This window comes from Mustela nivalis (genome assembly GCF_964662115.1).
Source record: "Mustela nivalis genome assembly, chromosome: 1".
NCBI classification, from domain to species: Eukaryota; Metazoa; Chordata; class Mammalia; order Carnivora; family Mustelidae; genus Mustela; species Mustela nivalis.
In genome coordinates, this window is record NC_139020.1 from 200,858,612 (window position 1) to 200,873,940 (window position 15,329).

At 49.1% G+C, this 15,329-nt stretch overlaps 1 protein-coding gene across 2 annotated transcripts in view; it reads right to left on the reverse strand.

Annotated features, from left to right (window-relative positions):
* Positions 1 to 2,361: 2,361 nt before the first annotated feature.
* EXOSC7 (exosome component 7) overlaps positions 2,362 to 15,329 on the reverse strand; it is a 35,786-nt gene continuing 22,818 nt past the window's right edge. For both annotated transcript variants that reach the window (XM_082706029.1, XM_082706030.1), the window contains exons 5-8: positions 14,886 to 14,956; positions 7,568 to 7,691; positions 5,738 to 5,893; positions 2,362 to 2,606 (exon numbers count right to left, since the gene is read on the reverse strand). In XM_082706029.1, coding sequence (XP_082562155.1) covers positions 2,502 to 2,606; positions 5,738 to 5,893; positions 7,568 to 7,691; positions 14,886 to 14,956 — 456 coding nt within the window. In that variant the 3' untranslated portion in view covers positions 2,362 to 2,501. The remainder of the gene's footprint in view (positions 2,607 to 5,737; positions 5,894 to 7,567; positions 7,692 to 14,885; positions 14,957 to 15,329) is intronic.

Consider the following 15,329-nt stretch of genomic DNA (forward strand, 5'->3'; position numbering starts at 1 on the left):
CAACCCCCCCGCAGGCAAGTCTTGGTAATGATGACGCTATAGCATGGCCTGGTTTGTGGCCGAACCACCTGCCACCACCAACAGGGACTTCGCAGCCATCGGTCAATGACTGCTCCCGTTTTCAAGACCCATTTGAAGGTCCTGCTTTTTAAGGCCACTTTTAGTACCAAATGCTTAGTCGGAGTCACTCCCCAAATCAAAGCCTGAGACAAGGACTCACGTTTTGGTTAGTTTATCTGGGAAGTGGTCCCACAAGGAACAGGAAGGAAGGACTGGAGAGGGTAAACCAGGAAGGAAAGGATTGACCAGGGTCATGGACACCAGCGGCATGGTGTGAACACACCATACACCCCCGGGAACTGTCCACCCATGGATCAGGTGGAGCAGCCTTTCCCCACCAGTTGCTGCCCCCCACTGGTTGCCTCAGGAAGCGCCAAGTCCCCAGCACTTTGGGGCTACGCACACTCCCAGGCTGAGTGAGCTAATATCCTAAACTGATGTATTCCCAGGCTTGGATAGACATGACTTAGGAGACCAACAACTCACAGAAACAACAGAACCAGCTTGAATATTCTGTACATTGCATTCTCTGATGTTTTACTGGCCACTACAGACAACGCTGCTTCTGCTGGATGAAGCATGAGTCTCTCCAGGACAGTATTTTCCAAGTCTCCATCATCAGTTTTCTCTTCCCTTATTCTGAGAGCTGCAATCGTCACACATTGCCCATAAATGCCTCTCCCGGACAGAGCCTGCTCATCGGGGGTTCCCTTTCACGTGTGATGTTCACTCCTGACCGGTATGGGTGGCCTGGGAAAGGCGGTGGCAGAGACAGATTTCTCACCACCATTCTCACTGTAACTGCTCCACCGCTCAGCCCCGTCGGGTAGCGGTCAGGCACTCAGCCTGGCAAAGACACATCTGTCTGATGTCTTTAATCATCAGGACTGAAGCTTCTTTTTTTAAAGATTTCATTTATTTATTTGACAGAGAGAGAGAGAGAGTACAAGCAGGGGGAGGGGAAAGAGAGAAGCAGGCTTCCTGCCGAGTAGGGAGCCTGCTTTAGGGCTCCATCCCAGGACCCTGGGATCATGACTTGAGCCGAAGGCAGATGTTAATGACTGAGCCACCCAGGCACCCCAGGACTAAAGCTTCTAAACTTGTCTCAAACTCCAGCTGTATCTTGACCACTGTCAATGTCCCATCAAGTGCAGTCAGCCAGGAGTTGAGGGATGGGGGATCAGGCTCACTGGGGCCTTGCTGGGAGCACCGTCACGGCGCCTGGAGGGACAATTGCTGGGAAAACATTTTTTAAAAATGAAAACCAGGTTGTGTTCTCAGGAGGGCAGCAGCTCCAAGTCTAAGTCAAGGTAGCTGTTTGTCTCCACAGGGCTGGGCCTGGCCATGCCAACAGAAGGTCCTCTGGAACGAAGCTTCAACTCACATTATGTTCCTTCCATTCGGCAATGCGTTCTGCACTCACTCTATCCGTCTAGCTGCAATGCAGAGAGCTAATGCTGGGGCTGAGATACTCACCCTTCAGGAGTCAGCTTCTTCCCTGGGGCTCTTTAAGATTGACTGGGGAGTTTTGGTTTGGAAAAAACTAAAGATTGCTCAACCTGTGAAGAGACTTAATTCCAACACACTGCACTCGGAGTAGAATACAGGCTTATGAGGACCCTTCTGGGGCCATCGATAATGGCCTTCCCTTTGTCCCCGGAGTATGAAGGCAGGCTGAGTAATCAAATGACAACATCTCTAAAGCAGCCTTCTTCGTGTTGATGAAAAAAGGAAATCTTACAAAACATCAGGGAGTGGTTATAAAATCCAGAGCAATTTCAAAACAAGAGTGATAAGAATGCTTGGCTAAGGACCGAAGTGGCTGCTAAGCCCCGGACCCTAGGGGGCCTGGCGTGGATTCCGTGGAGGGCAGGAAGCACGAAGTGGGCTTCCCCAGGACTCAGGAAGGTTCACCAGCCAGGTGGAAGCCATGGTGTATACCTGGGGCATGTGTCTCCTTCCTCCCTCCTGAGAAGCACCAAATCCACAAGGAGAAGGAACTGTGTGTGTGTGTTTCTTACTTTGAAAGCTGTGCCAGTGAAAATTTTTTCACGAAATACATATAAGCATTTCCTTTAAACCATACTTCTGGTAGGTCCTTATTCTAGTGTTTTTGTTACTGTTTTGAACTCCTGCAGTAGGAGGTAATCAGTCTCCCTGGAGAGGCACGACCAGAGAATTCTCCCTGGGAGCAGATCTCTGGATCTGGTCGCCACTCATTGGACCAGGGCCAGACTTTCCGGGGGATTCACCAAATGGCGTCTTGGATTACTGCCAAAGAACTCTAGCCGTACCAAACCAGACTAGAAAATATACTTTATTTTACATGTACAAATGTTGCCTCAAATTTATAACAGATAAGAAAAATATATACAAACTGTGGCTTAAAAGGAAAAGCAAAAAAAAATCCCAAATACCCCGCATTTGCACTGATGTCCAAATCATCCCAGGAAGCCGACTTTCTGTCTCTTGGGCCCCAGGCTCTCCTCCTTGTGTAGGACGCTCTGCAGGGAGGCGTGCAGCACCTTGCCCACTCGCTTGCCGGTCTGCGGGACAGAAGACAGCACACACCTGCCGGTGAGGCGCGCACCCGCACCAGGGAAGCCCCCCTCTCTGCCTGCTGGCCGGTCCAAACCGTATGCGTTCCATCTGCCTTCCAGGGCTTTTTACTTAGTGAAACAAATCAATAGGAAAGCAAACCCCCAACTACAACAACAGAGCAGTTACACTCTAGAAAGATCTCCGTACTAAAAACAAAAACAAAGAAAAAAAAACAAACCAACCAACCCCCAGGCGGTCAGCAGGAAACAGCCCCAGCGGCCTCGGCCTAATCGAGCTAAGCACTGCCGCTGCTGTGACAACATACAAAACTGTCAACCAGATCTGTCCCCGTGACTGCCACGTCCCACTGTAGCATGGCAAGGAGGCAGAGGGAGGCCACAGGGAATCAAGAGTGTGGCTAATGAAGGAACAGATGGTTCTGGGGACATGTCTGAACAAGCAGTTTCTCATTCACCAGCCACCAAATCTCCATGCAGAGCGGTTCGGATGGGCCCGAGCTGAGCCTGGCATCAGCCTCGGGTGTCATGCAGAGATGCTAAAGGCACGGAACGGTTGGAACAGGACACGTCAAGAGGTCAAACAACCCACCGAGTTCCTAATGAGCCCCTACGCAGAAGCCACACAGGGACCCCTCAGAAAACCACTCATATACAAAAGTCTTTCATAAAGAAAGACTCATGGATCATTTGAAGACTCTGAGGAACCAACCCGCAGCCCCCCACCTTGTCGAGCCTGCCGTGTCCCCCAGCTTTTACCACTCCGCTGTGCTGAGCTCCACTCTCGGCAATATCAGGGAGAAAGCCGCTGGGGCCCAGACCCCCGCCAACCCTCCCGGTTCCAGGGGCCTTCGAACCCGGCCCCTCGCCGTCACACAGGGTGAGAGTCCAGGGATTACTGGAAACTTACACGGGAAGATCTCAGTCTAAAAGCGGGAAGTGATCAACTGTATGAAATGCAAAGTCAGGGCTAAGGTCCAAAGTGACTGTGGGTAGATTTTTATCACAACATGAGAAAGAAAGGATGTCAGTCAATCAGTCAGGGGTGCTCACTGTCCATATACATGAAGGCAGAACCGAGGACAGGTGGGAGGAGACAGGCAGGACACCGGGACTTGGGAAGCTGGAATGTGAACGACAGAGACTGGCGGCAGCGGCCCGACATGCTGCGCGGCACTTCCCCGTGGCCACCTCCTTGGTGAGACCCAAGCAATGAGACGGGGCCACGGTCCCCCCAGGAGGGTCTGCAGACCGCATTCGCCATGCCCCAGAGGAGGATGCAGCGCCGTGAACCGGAGCTCCGGCAGCCGCGGCAGACCTGCGTCTAAGGTGAAAATAGCTCAATGGGGCTACAGGGGCAGGGACGGCTCTGGAAGCCCGCCTTCTGGTCTGAATCTCAGCGCCAGCATTTATGAGCTGGGAACCCTGTAGGCGAGTAACTTTATCTGCTACGTGTCTCAATTCCCACGTCTGGAAAATGAAAGATGACCACAGTAGCTGTCTCATAGGATGGCTGAGGACTAAATGACACAATACATTAAAAGCACTAAAAACCAAGGGGCTGGACATACGGTAAATGCACAATAAATTTTCACTATTACTTACTACTTTCATTGCTTTACCTACCAGAATTCTCATAAAAGTCTCCAGGGGGTGGGGAAGAGTTCCCTCTAAGACAAGCCACAGTTGTCTAAAGAGATTTTTGGCAGAACTTAAAAAGTTTTTAAAGTGTTTTTGTTTAAAAGAAAGAAAGAAAAAGAAAAAAGGGGCCCCTGATTGGCTCAGTGGGTTAAAGCCTCTGTCTTTGGCTTGGGTCATGATCCCAGGGTCCTGGGATTGAGCCCCATTATCAGGCTCTCTGCTCGGCAGGAAGCCTGCTTCCTCCTCTCTCTCTGCCTGCCTCTCTGCCTACTTGTGATCTCTGTCAAATAAATAAATAAAATCTTTAAAAACAAAAAACAAAAAACTAGTCAACTAACCGATGGGCCACAAAGGATACGCACTGCCATGTGAGGCTAGACAACTGAGCTCCAGGCCCCCCAGCGAGCATGCGGAGAAGGGCTGCCATCTCCTGGGGAAGGACCCTGTGCCGTCCGCTCCCGCCTCCACGTCCTCACTGGCTCCTCAAGACCCAGGCGCACTGCTGCTGCCATCCTCCCCCGGAGATGTGCGAGCTGTGGCCCATAGCCAGGGCTCACGGTGGGGACTGAGTTCTCGACACCATATATACTGCCCAGCTTTGCTTTCAAATAAGACGATAGAAGAGAAAATGGACATTGAACACTTCGTGTCTTCAGTGAAAAGTCGCTGTTTCTAGGAATGAAGGAAAAGCACGCATGGCCACCTGGCCTGCGATGAAGCGTGACCCCTGGGCCTGAGCTAGTTCCCTAAGGCCAAACACCCAGGTCTGGCTCACTCGGGTTCTGGCGATTCAGATGGTCTGAGTCAGAGTCCTCCAAGACTTCTGGAAAGTTGAGGGGACACTGGCGAAGGTGAGTCTGGGAAGACACACGTGGTCCCTGCCACAGGGGGGCTTTCAGGCCAGTCAGGGACACACACACCTCGATCAGTCAGCACTGAGCTGGAGCGCGCCCTACTGGTGGGGCTGCCACAGAGCCTGAGACCAGTGGGGAGCGATCCAACCCCAGGCAGCTGAGAGGATTTCCCAGTCGCCTCTATTTGAATACTTCTAGGCCCATGAAAATATGGGGAGGCGGCCAACTTTCAGCTCCCTGCCTCCACCTTTCCTCACTCCTTTCAAAGGACAGGAAGTAGTCAGGCAGGAACCCAGTACCCTCATCAGATCACAAAAGCCTGGGATTTGGAGTCACAAGCAACTCCACGTTATCAGTCCCAACACTTTCATCCAGAGACATTGGATCAGAGAGGGCAAGGATGAGGGACAGTGACTGACCGGTTCCTTACCTCCCAATCCGTAGCCCCTAACGCCTCTACCCTTGGCTAGGTCCGTAGACAACCAGCTCACACTGGCTATCCTCCAAGTGCTAAGTCTGGGGTCAAGGACACAAAGGGAGAATTCCCACGGTGGGACCGAGGGGGCAAGAGGCAGCAAGCCTTCCTGTCAGGCACCTGCACCTGCCTCAGAGGCAGAGCCTCACCTCCATCATCTCGAAGATGCTCTCTGGGTCCAGGCTGCCTTTCCCCACTTTTCTCATGCACGTCACGACTCCCGTGCTGGTCACGGACACCAGCAAGCTGGCCAAGGAGCAGGCCTCCTCTTGAAGAGTAGCGTCCACGACATGCCGATAGCCGATCTGCAAAGTCAGGGCAGCAGAGCACACAGGTGGGTAACACGCATTCCCGAACCCAACCCCTCACAGCCTCGTGGAAGGAGTAGCTACACCAGTGAAGAACCTGCACTGTCCATCCAAGGTCTTACTTTAGATTCTGCTCACATGGAAAACACCTAAAGCCATGTTCGATGATTCTACCACAGGCCATTATGGAAGCAGAATTACAAAAGCATGAGAAGGAAATATGGGGGACCGGGGTGGGGTTAGAGCTGTAAGTCAGAGACCATCCAAGTCACAGGCCACCAAGGGTCTCCAACAGAGGGGCGCAGGGAGAAAGTGACACGTGAAGCCAGATGGACGTTTCACTGATGACAAAGATGAACCAAGAAGGTGCAAGCCAAGAGACATGCTCAAGAATGAGTCAAGGGACGCCTGGGTGGCTCAGTTGGTTAAGCGGCTGCCTTCGGCTTAGGTCATGATCCCAGCGTCCTGGGATCGAATCCCACATCGGGCTCCTTGCTCTGCAGGGAGCCTGCTTCTCCCTCTGCCACTCTGTCTGCCTGCGCTCGCTCTCTCTGACAAATAAATAAATAAAATCTTTAAAAAAAAAAAAAAAAAGAATGAGTCAAGTTCCAGTGGCCTTGGTTGGTCCGAGTGCTGCTTTATACCCCAGCCTCAGGAAGGGATTTCAGGGAAATTAAACCTAGCCCACTCAGTCCTATTTTTATGGATCCTGTGTGGAATTAGGGACAGTTCAGCCAATCTAGGCTTTGGTGCACAGCCTTGGGTGTGCCAGGTACGTGACAGCATGACCGGACTGTAGGTTCCACAGACCTCTGTGCACATGTAAAAACCACACGTGACAGGATGCCCAGGGGGGCTCAGTGGATTAACCCTCTGCCTTCAGCTCAGGTCGTGATCCCACTGGGATCGAGCCCCGCATAGGGCTCTCTGCTCAGCGGGGAGCCTGCTTCCCTTCCTCTCTCTCTCTGCCTGCCTCTCTGCCTACTTGTGATCTCTGTCAAAATAAATAAAATCTTTTTTAAAAAAAAGCAAAAAACCACACGTGATGTAATAGATCCCCAGATGCTGCTCCAAACCCTCATTGCATAGATGGGGACACTGGGGCCCACAGAGAGGACAGTGTTCACCTCTAACCTCCCTAGACCCACAGAATTGAGGGACTTAAGGGAAATGTGCCCACATGGTGTTTGAGTGAAACGCCTGGTAGGGAGGAGCTTAACAAACTCGGCTGCTAGCACCATGAATCCGCATGTGTATTCCTGGGACCCCGTCATGTCTTCTAAATAAACAAACAAACAAACAGAGCTGCTCATAGTTGGTAGTTTTTAATATAACCAAATGACTAGATTTGGATTAAAGCTACTTGTACGTGGTTTGTGAAACTGTTAACTTCTCTACCTATTAAGTAACCTTAATGAGTTGGGGTTGAAGAAGACCCACAGGGAATTCAAAAACCATGAGATACGGGGTGCCTGTGTGGCTCAGTGGCTTAAGCCTCTGCCTTTGTCTCAGGTCATGATATCAGGGTCTTGGGATCGAGCCCCACATCGGGCTCTCTGCTCGGCAGGCAGCCTGCCTCCCCCACTACCCCGCCTACTTGTGATCTCTCTGTGTCAAATAAATAAAATCTTAAAAAAAAAAAAAAAAAAAAAAACAGATACCACCATGTACCTTGCACAGGGTGACAATGCAGGGGACATTCTCCACACTTAGCCGGATGCAGTCGTAGGGGTCATCTGAGAGTTCAATGTCCTTGGACCCCTCTTCATCCTCTAGAACACGAACTCTCGGTATCCTAGAAACAGAAGCACAATTAAAATTCCCACTTACTGTGAGGAAAAAAAAAGAACTATCTCCCGAGACTGAGAATAGCAGTTGGAGTTCCCGTGCATCACAAGTAAAGTCACACTCCACCTGTACTTTATCATCTTCGTCCCTATCGTCTCTGTCAGAAGTGCCCAGGCAAACTGCAGAGCACTGAAGAAAGGGGGTCTTCTCAAAAATGATGCTTGGTCAATCAGATATGCACGTGAAAAAAAAATCTTGATCTCTACCTCACACCATATACAAAAGTCCATACCAAGGGTGCCTGGGTGGCTCAATCAGTTAAGCGACAGCCTCTGGCTCAGGTCATGATCTCGGGGGTCCTATGATCGAGCCCCACATCAGGCTCTCTGCTCAGCAGGGAGTCTGCTTCTCCCTCTCCAGAGCTCCGTGATCTCTCTCTCTTTCACTATCTCTCAAATAAATAAATAAAATCTTAAAAAAAAAAAAAAAAGTGCATACCAAATGGACTACAGAGATAGAGGGGAAAGATAAAACAATAAAGCTTTTGTTTTTTTAATAAAGATTTTATTTGAGAGAGAGACAGAGAATGAGCAGGAACAAGGTGAGGGGCAGAAGGAGAAGCAGACCCCCACTGAGCAGGGAACCCAACTTGGGCTCCATCCCAGGACCCTGGGATCATGACCCAAGCCAAAGGCAGACGTTTAACTGACTGAGCCACCCAGGTGCCCAAACAATAAAGCTTTTAGAAGAAAAACTAAGGGGTGCCTGGGTGGCTCAGTCGGTTAAGCGTCTGCCTTCAGCTCAGGTCATGATCTCAAGGTCCTGGGATCGAGCCCTATTTTGGGCTCCCTGCTCAGTGGGGGGTCTGCTTGTTCCTTTCCCACTGCCCTTCCTTACTTCTTATGTGTGCTCTCCCTCTCTCGAATAAATAAATACTAAAAAAATAACCAAAAAACTAAAAACATCTTCCTGACCTTGGTGTGAACAAAGATTTCTTGAACAGACCCCCAAAAAGTCTTGCCATACAGGGAGAAAAAAGCAATAGATTCAACTGCATTGAGGATTACAAAGAATTATGAAATCTACTGCACAAATTTTTATATGGTGCCATTCGTGAATAAAGCAATGAATCTTAACCTAAACGTGAATCCCTTCATGCTAAAATTACACAGGCGATGAGGGACTTCTTAGTGAATGCGATGAGTTATTACATGAGATTCTTTTTCGTCTTTGTTACTTTCATGCAGAAACTCATTTGTTCATCAGATTTGACATCTGAAGCCTTTGTATCCGAGATACTCTGCTTTTGGAAAATTAAGCGTGCCTTTGGAATCCACTATCGTAAAATACTACCATACAGTTGGATAACCCTCTAGTGTTTACTGAGATACTTTCCTGTTTATTATTTCACTGGGGGAAAAAAAGCAATGAAATAGAGTTGTACATTTTAATTGCCTCTTACTCAGTTATGTTCCCCAAAAGACAGAAAAGACGAATGAAACTATGGTCAATGTTGTACTCATGTCCCCATTGTTCGAGTCTAACACACCATCTGACACAAGGAGGGACTCGTTTGTTGAACGAGATTTAATTACTTGTTCAAGGTCACGACACTAACGACTGTTGGAGCAATGACAGGACACAGGCCCTGGCTCCCGCAGCAGTGTTGGCTTCGCACCACTTGCTAGCCCAATGGCACCCGCCTATAGGAGGGCAGAGAAGCCAGAAACCCAGAGAAGAATGGACATGTGTGTGTGTATCTTCTTCCAAACCCACCAACCTTTCCACTTTCGACGTGTTGGCAGGTAAACAGATGATGAAGATAAAATATGGGAAGCCAAGAGAAGTCCCAGCCCCTGAATACTGCCAAGGTGTCCATCTGCTCCGTATTTACATACACATTTGTCAAAATTAACGTATTAAGACCGACATAAGTGAAGAATATGTTCTGGAAGGTATTAGAAAGTGCTGCTGAAGGCTGATGAGAAAGCCTCAGGGCGAAGAGAACAGGAAGAGCTAATGTTTCTTTTTTTTTTTTTTTTTTTTTAAAAAGGTCCATCTCTTTTTTTTTTTTTTTAAAGATTTTATTTATTTATTTGACAGAGAGAAATCACAAGTAGATGGAGAGGCAGGCAGAGAGAGAGAGAGGGAAGCAGGCTCCCTGCTGAGCAGAGAGCCCGATGCGCGACTGGATCCCAGGACCCTGAGATCATGACCTGAGCCGAAGGCAGCGGCTTAACCCACTGAGCCACCCAGGCACCCATGTTTCTTTATTCTGTAAAGAGCAGCTTATGCTAGTCGAGGAGCTCCCAGAGCAGCAAGTTCTCCAGCGTGGTCTAAAGGGATAAACCTGACCTGTGTAATTTCCCTGGCCGGGGCCTCAGAACACAAGCTACACTTACTGTTTTTCGTCTTGATCAAATGGATTTTAGATATGGAATGATCCTCCCATGTCAGGCGGATGTTCTATACTTTCAGAAGAGTATAATCATCATTAGGCAGAATAAAACGTTTTCTCAATGGCCCTCTGTACAATGTTTCCAAAAAAAATTGTTTTTAAGATTTTATTTATTTGACAGAGAGAGAGACAGCAAGAAAGGGAATACAAGCAGGGGGAGTGGGAGAGGGATAAGTAGGGGGAGTGGGAGAGGAAGAAGCAGGCCCCCCACTGAGCAGGGAGCCTGATATGGGGCTTGATTCCAGGACCCTGGGTCATGGCCTGAGCCAAAGGCAGACGCTTAATGACTGAGCCACCCACATGCACCAAATGTTTCAAAATTTTTTTAAAAATATGAACTTTTTGTCAAAAAATATCACTTAGATGTCTAGGGGCGCCTGGGTAGCTCAGTGGGTTAAACCCTCTGCCTTCGGCTCAGGTCATGATCCCAGGGTCCCTTGTGATCTCTGTCTATCAAATAAATAAATAAAATCTTAAAAAAAAAAAAAAAAAAAGAAGTCTAAAAGATGGGATGCCTGGGTGGCTCAGACAGTTAAGTTTCTGCATTCAGCCCAGGTCATGATCTTGTGGTCCTGGGATGCAGCTCCATATGGGGCTCCCTGCTCAGTGGGGAGAATGCGTCTCCCTCTTCCTCTGACCCTCCCCCCTCTTATGCTCTTGCTCGCTTTGTCCCTCTCAAATAAACAAATAAAAAACCTCAAAAAAAAAAAAAAAAAAGCTAGATATTCCGGAACGCAGAAAATATTTGTAAATGTGTGTGTGTGTGCGCGCACGTGTGTGTACATATGAGCTGACATATTACATAAAGAATTCCTACTGCAGCTTTAAAAAAAAAAAATCCCCACCAAACATAGAAGACTGACCACCTAATAGAAAAATAGGCAAAAGACTTGAACGGACTTCATAAAAGAGGCTATTCAAGGGGCGCATGGGTGGCTCAGTCGTTAAGCATCTGCCTTCAGCTTGGGTCAAGATCCCTGGGTCCTGGGGTCGAGCCCCGCATCGGGCTCCCTGCTCGGCAGGGGGCCTGCTTCTCCCTCTCCCACACCTGTGAAGGACCCCAGGTCAGAACTATAGTATAGCCTATAAGTTTTAACATTCTTTTTATAACCAGCGTATGCTAACTAAGAAACTGTGGCCAGCTGACCATAGATAAGGGAGTCAGCAAGCAGCATAACAGGATAACGAATAGCAAAAATCTGTGTTTAACCCAGCTGTTTCTGGCTTCTGTATAATAATGCTTCTAATGCTTTGCTAAGAAATGAAAAATTGCTTAAACCCTCGTTCGCTGTGTAATCAAATAAAGTTATACCCTTCCCCTGTTAAGAATTTCCCCTACTACTAAGTAAAATTGATAAGGGTTGCCTCCCGTACCAAGGCCGGAGACATACGGTTCAGCACATACGCTAGCTGGAGACGTGCGGTTCAGCACGTACGCTAGCTGGAGACGTGCGGTTCAGCACGTACGCTAGCTGGAGACGTGCGGTTCAGCACGTACGCTAGCTGGAGACGTGCGGTTCAGCACGTATACAGATAAAGGTTAAAAACGTGCAATTCAACACGTACCCTCTACTGTACACTACCTGAACGGTGACTGGCCAGAATGTATGGTTGGTTTTAAAGGATTGGCTACCTATGTGTAGGCCTTACTGTAATGCTTTGAAATTACTGGCTAGAAAAGTGAGGGCTCTGATGTAATGGACTGTAAAATTCTATATTAAGGGACTCCCGAAACAGATCGGGGCTCTCGGACACTGACCCATCCCTCGCGGATTTCGTGGTCAAGTGTCCCTGGGAGTCCGAGCATGCCCGAATAAAATCCTCTTGCTTATTGCATCCAGTGGTCTGTGAGTGCGTCCTTGGGTGCGGGTCCTCTAGGGTCTTTCACCTGCTGCTTACGTTCCCTCTCTTGCTGTGTCTCTCTCTGTCAAATAAATAAAATCTTAAAAAAAAAAAAAAAGAGGCTATTCAAATAGCCAATAAACACACAAAGAGATATTCAACTTAAATATCCATTAAGGAAATGCAAATTAAAACTACAATATGATACCAAAACACACGCCAGAATGGCAGATATTAAAAAGACAACAACAACAACAAATTGGCAAAGATGCGAAGCAACCCAGAAACGTTTACACCACGCTGGTGGGAGTATCATCTTTATCATCTAGTAAAAGCTCTTTGGAAAACGGTTTTGCAGTATTTACTAAAACCAAACATAGCCGTGCCTTATGACCCAAATTTTTCACCCGTACCCAACAGAAGTGGGTAAATATGTGCAAGGAAAAAACAAAAACGTTCATGTTTGGGAAAGCCCAAACCTGGAAACTACCCAGATGCTCATCACCAGCGGAATGCCTAAATAAACTGGACGCAGCCGCACGGAGGCCACCGCGCAGCAGCAAGCGGACCACGACTACAGGCCACAATCCAGATGTCTCAAGATACAATGCTCAGCGAATGAAACAGACACGCAAGAAAACAATACTGTGTGATTTCATTTACATCAAGTACAAAACCGGTCTACTGTTGCAGGACAATGGTTACCCTCAGTGGCTGTAGGGATGGCACGGGGGTGGAGGATGAAAAGGGTTTCTGGGGGCGGCCGGCAACATTGTTTCTTGAGCTGTGTGCTGGGAAACACATTTAACCCATGGGGTCCATCCATTCCCATCTGGGGTGGAGAAGCCAGGAAGGAAGAGGTGGTCCATTCAGCTACATGACGGAAACCGCACGGGTGCTCTGCCCCACTGTAACGAAAGCCCTCTATGACTCTATGCCGGCCGGCCATCCCGACACAAGGCCACACGCCCACAGCGGATGAGCTGCAGCGAGGAAAATGTCTGCAGGAACCAAGGGGTCCCGCTGGGGTCTGCTCAAAGCCTCCATGTCGGGGCACCCAAGATGGAAGTTTTTTTTTTCCCCCAAGATGTACTCAGTAACATCTTATTTGAGCAAGTCAGGTAACCAGTTTGAAATCTGATTAGTATGTTAAATGAGCCTGTGCAAACACACATCATGCGCGCACCCGCACGTATCTTCCCCACACTCAGGCCACAAGCTGGGTGAGCTGAAGGGCTAGAGGATGGCCTCTCTCTTTCTAAAGAATGTGGCCTCTACAAAAGGTTTTTCCATGCACCGGGGACCTGATGCCTGACACAGTCCACATTCCTTGCTACCCGCTGGGCTGTTCTCTATTCTAGGGGACGAGACTTAGGGCTATGGTCATGACAGGTGTCCTCGCCAATCTGAGCAGCTGGGTTTCACCATCCCGATGTACAGTTTGCCCAACACTTCCCCCACAGCCGAACAGCCTCGTCTGGTTCTCCTCTCCCTTTTTGCCCTGGTGCCCATGGAAACCAGCTGGCAGATGGGTAGTTATTTCTGAAGCTCAAGGTACAACAGATGGCGACTTTCTTTCTTCTCCAAGAGAGCCCCAGCACAGGCTGCTACAATGGCAGTGGTCCTCGGACCCCTCTGTGGCCACCAGGGCCAGGGTCCTCTTGACCTCTTGCCTGATCGCAGCCAGGAGCCTAGTGGCACAGCTCGGGCTGGGACACTCTACAGCTTTTGATGTCAGCAAATATTCCATCTTGCAATGGCTAACAGAAATTTATTTAGCCTTCTGTTTTCTTCTGAATTACACAGGGAGTCTAAATTCACCATAGAAAACCTCTAAAACACAGAAAAGTGTTAAGTTGCTGATAAGAGGAGCATTGGAAGATCATCACAATGCCCGTTTTAGGATATACACCTCTCTCTCTCTCCCCAGACATAGTCACAATATATGAGTTACCAAAAGTAAAATACAACAAAACAAGCGAGATGAGAGGACTGTGTTTAGTGCCTGGTTTTCTGTGTTAACAAACCTCTCAACAGGCCGCTGAGCCGACTGCCACCCGCTGCACTGGGTCACTCAGGTTGTTTCTGGCGTCTCACCATTACCAAGAAGCTGCGATGAACATCCTAGAATAACACCCTTGCTCATTTATCCAAGTAATTCCTTAGCCTATATAGGTCTCTAACCCTCATGTTCTCTGCCCCAGGATCCCCCAGTCCCTTAATGGAAGTTCTCACGGCATGAACGTCCCTACCCATGTGTTTGTTTTCAAACGTCACAAACCTTCCCGCAAGAACCCGGCAATGGCGGGGGAGAAAGCTGTGGGATCACTCAGAGGAAGTGGCAGCTCCACGAGGGCTCGGTGCTGTGTCCCTTGCTGCACAGCTGGCTGGGAAGCTGATCCACGGTGGCAGAACCACTTCTTGCTCTTGAACCCCAGGGCAGGCTGCCGCCCTGCTTTTAGAACATTCCTGGGTCCAGTCAAGGAATCTGTGTGCGCGCACTACGTGGCCGGCATTGCTCGTAGTGCTGGGGACAGAGCAGAGCACATGACAGGCCAAACCCAGGCTCCCGAGCAGCTTTATCCAGTTACGGTGTTTGGACAGTTGACCTGTGGTTGTTTTCCACTCTTTTTGCTTCTTTGTGGTTTTCTAGTATTTTTCTACATGGGACGTGCTTACTTATGAAAAACAGCATAAAGAACAAATACAGAAATATACATATATATTGAGTTTTACCTTGTGAAATCTGGGGCTTGTCATGAAGTGTCACCATGTTTAATGCTAAAGGCCCTTGTGGTCACCTTCCCCTGTCAGCTTTGGTAGAAACGTCCTAAGTGGCCCATCGCCAGTGTCTGCTCAGGCTCTGCGCAGGCCCTTGGGGCTGTTTCCAGGAAGACTCACCTTGTATTGAAGAGAGCAGCCTTCACAGCAATGCAGATGGTGTCGAACAGATTCCCGTCACATTCCAGCAGCTAAGGGAGGCAGGGAGCGGAGGGGGGAGGGAAAGCAAACATCATTTCTTGCTCTAAGTACCACACCAGTTAAAGGACACTGGTGCCCACAAAGCGCTCCCTGTTCACAAGATAAAGAGAAGCACATGTGGACGCTCTCCTGGCGGATGCCGGGCACATTCTCCCTCACTGCCAGAGGCTCCTTGGTGACCACGTCAGCCTGCACCCCACAGGTAAGGTCACTGCTGGCCCCAACTATGGGGCCACCACTCGGGCCCGGCTTGTGGCGGGTCTCCTCTAACTGGCCCCCCAGCCATCTGGGTCTGCACTCAAGGAGGAAATGATCACCTTTGTTTTGTCCCCAGTGGCTCCCGAGTGTGACTCGCCTCTGTGC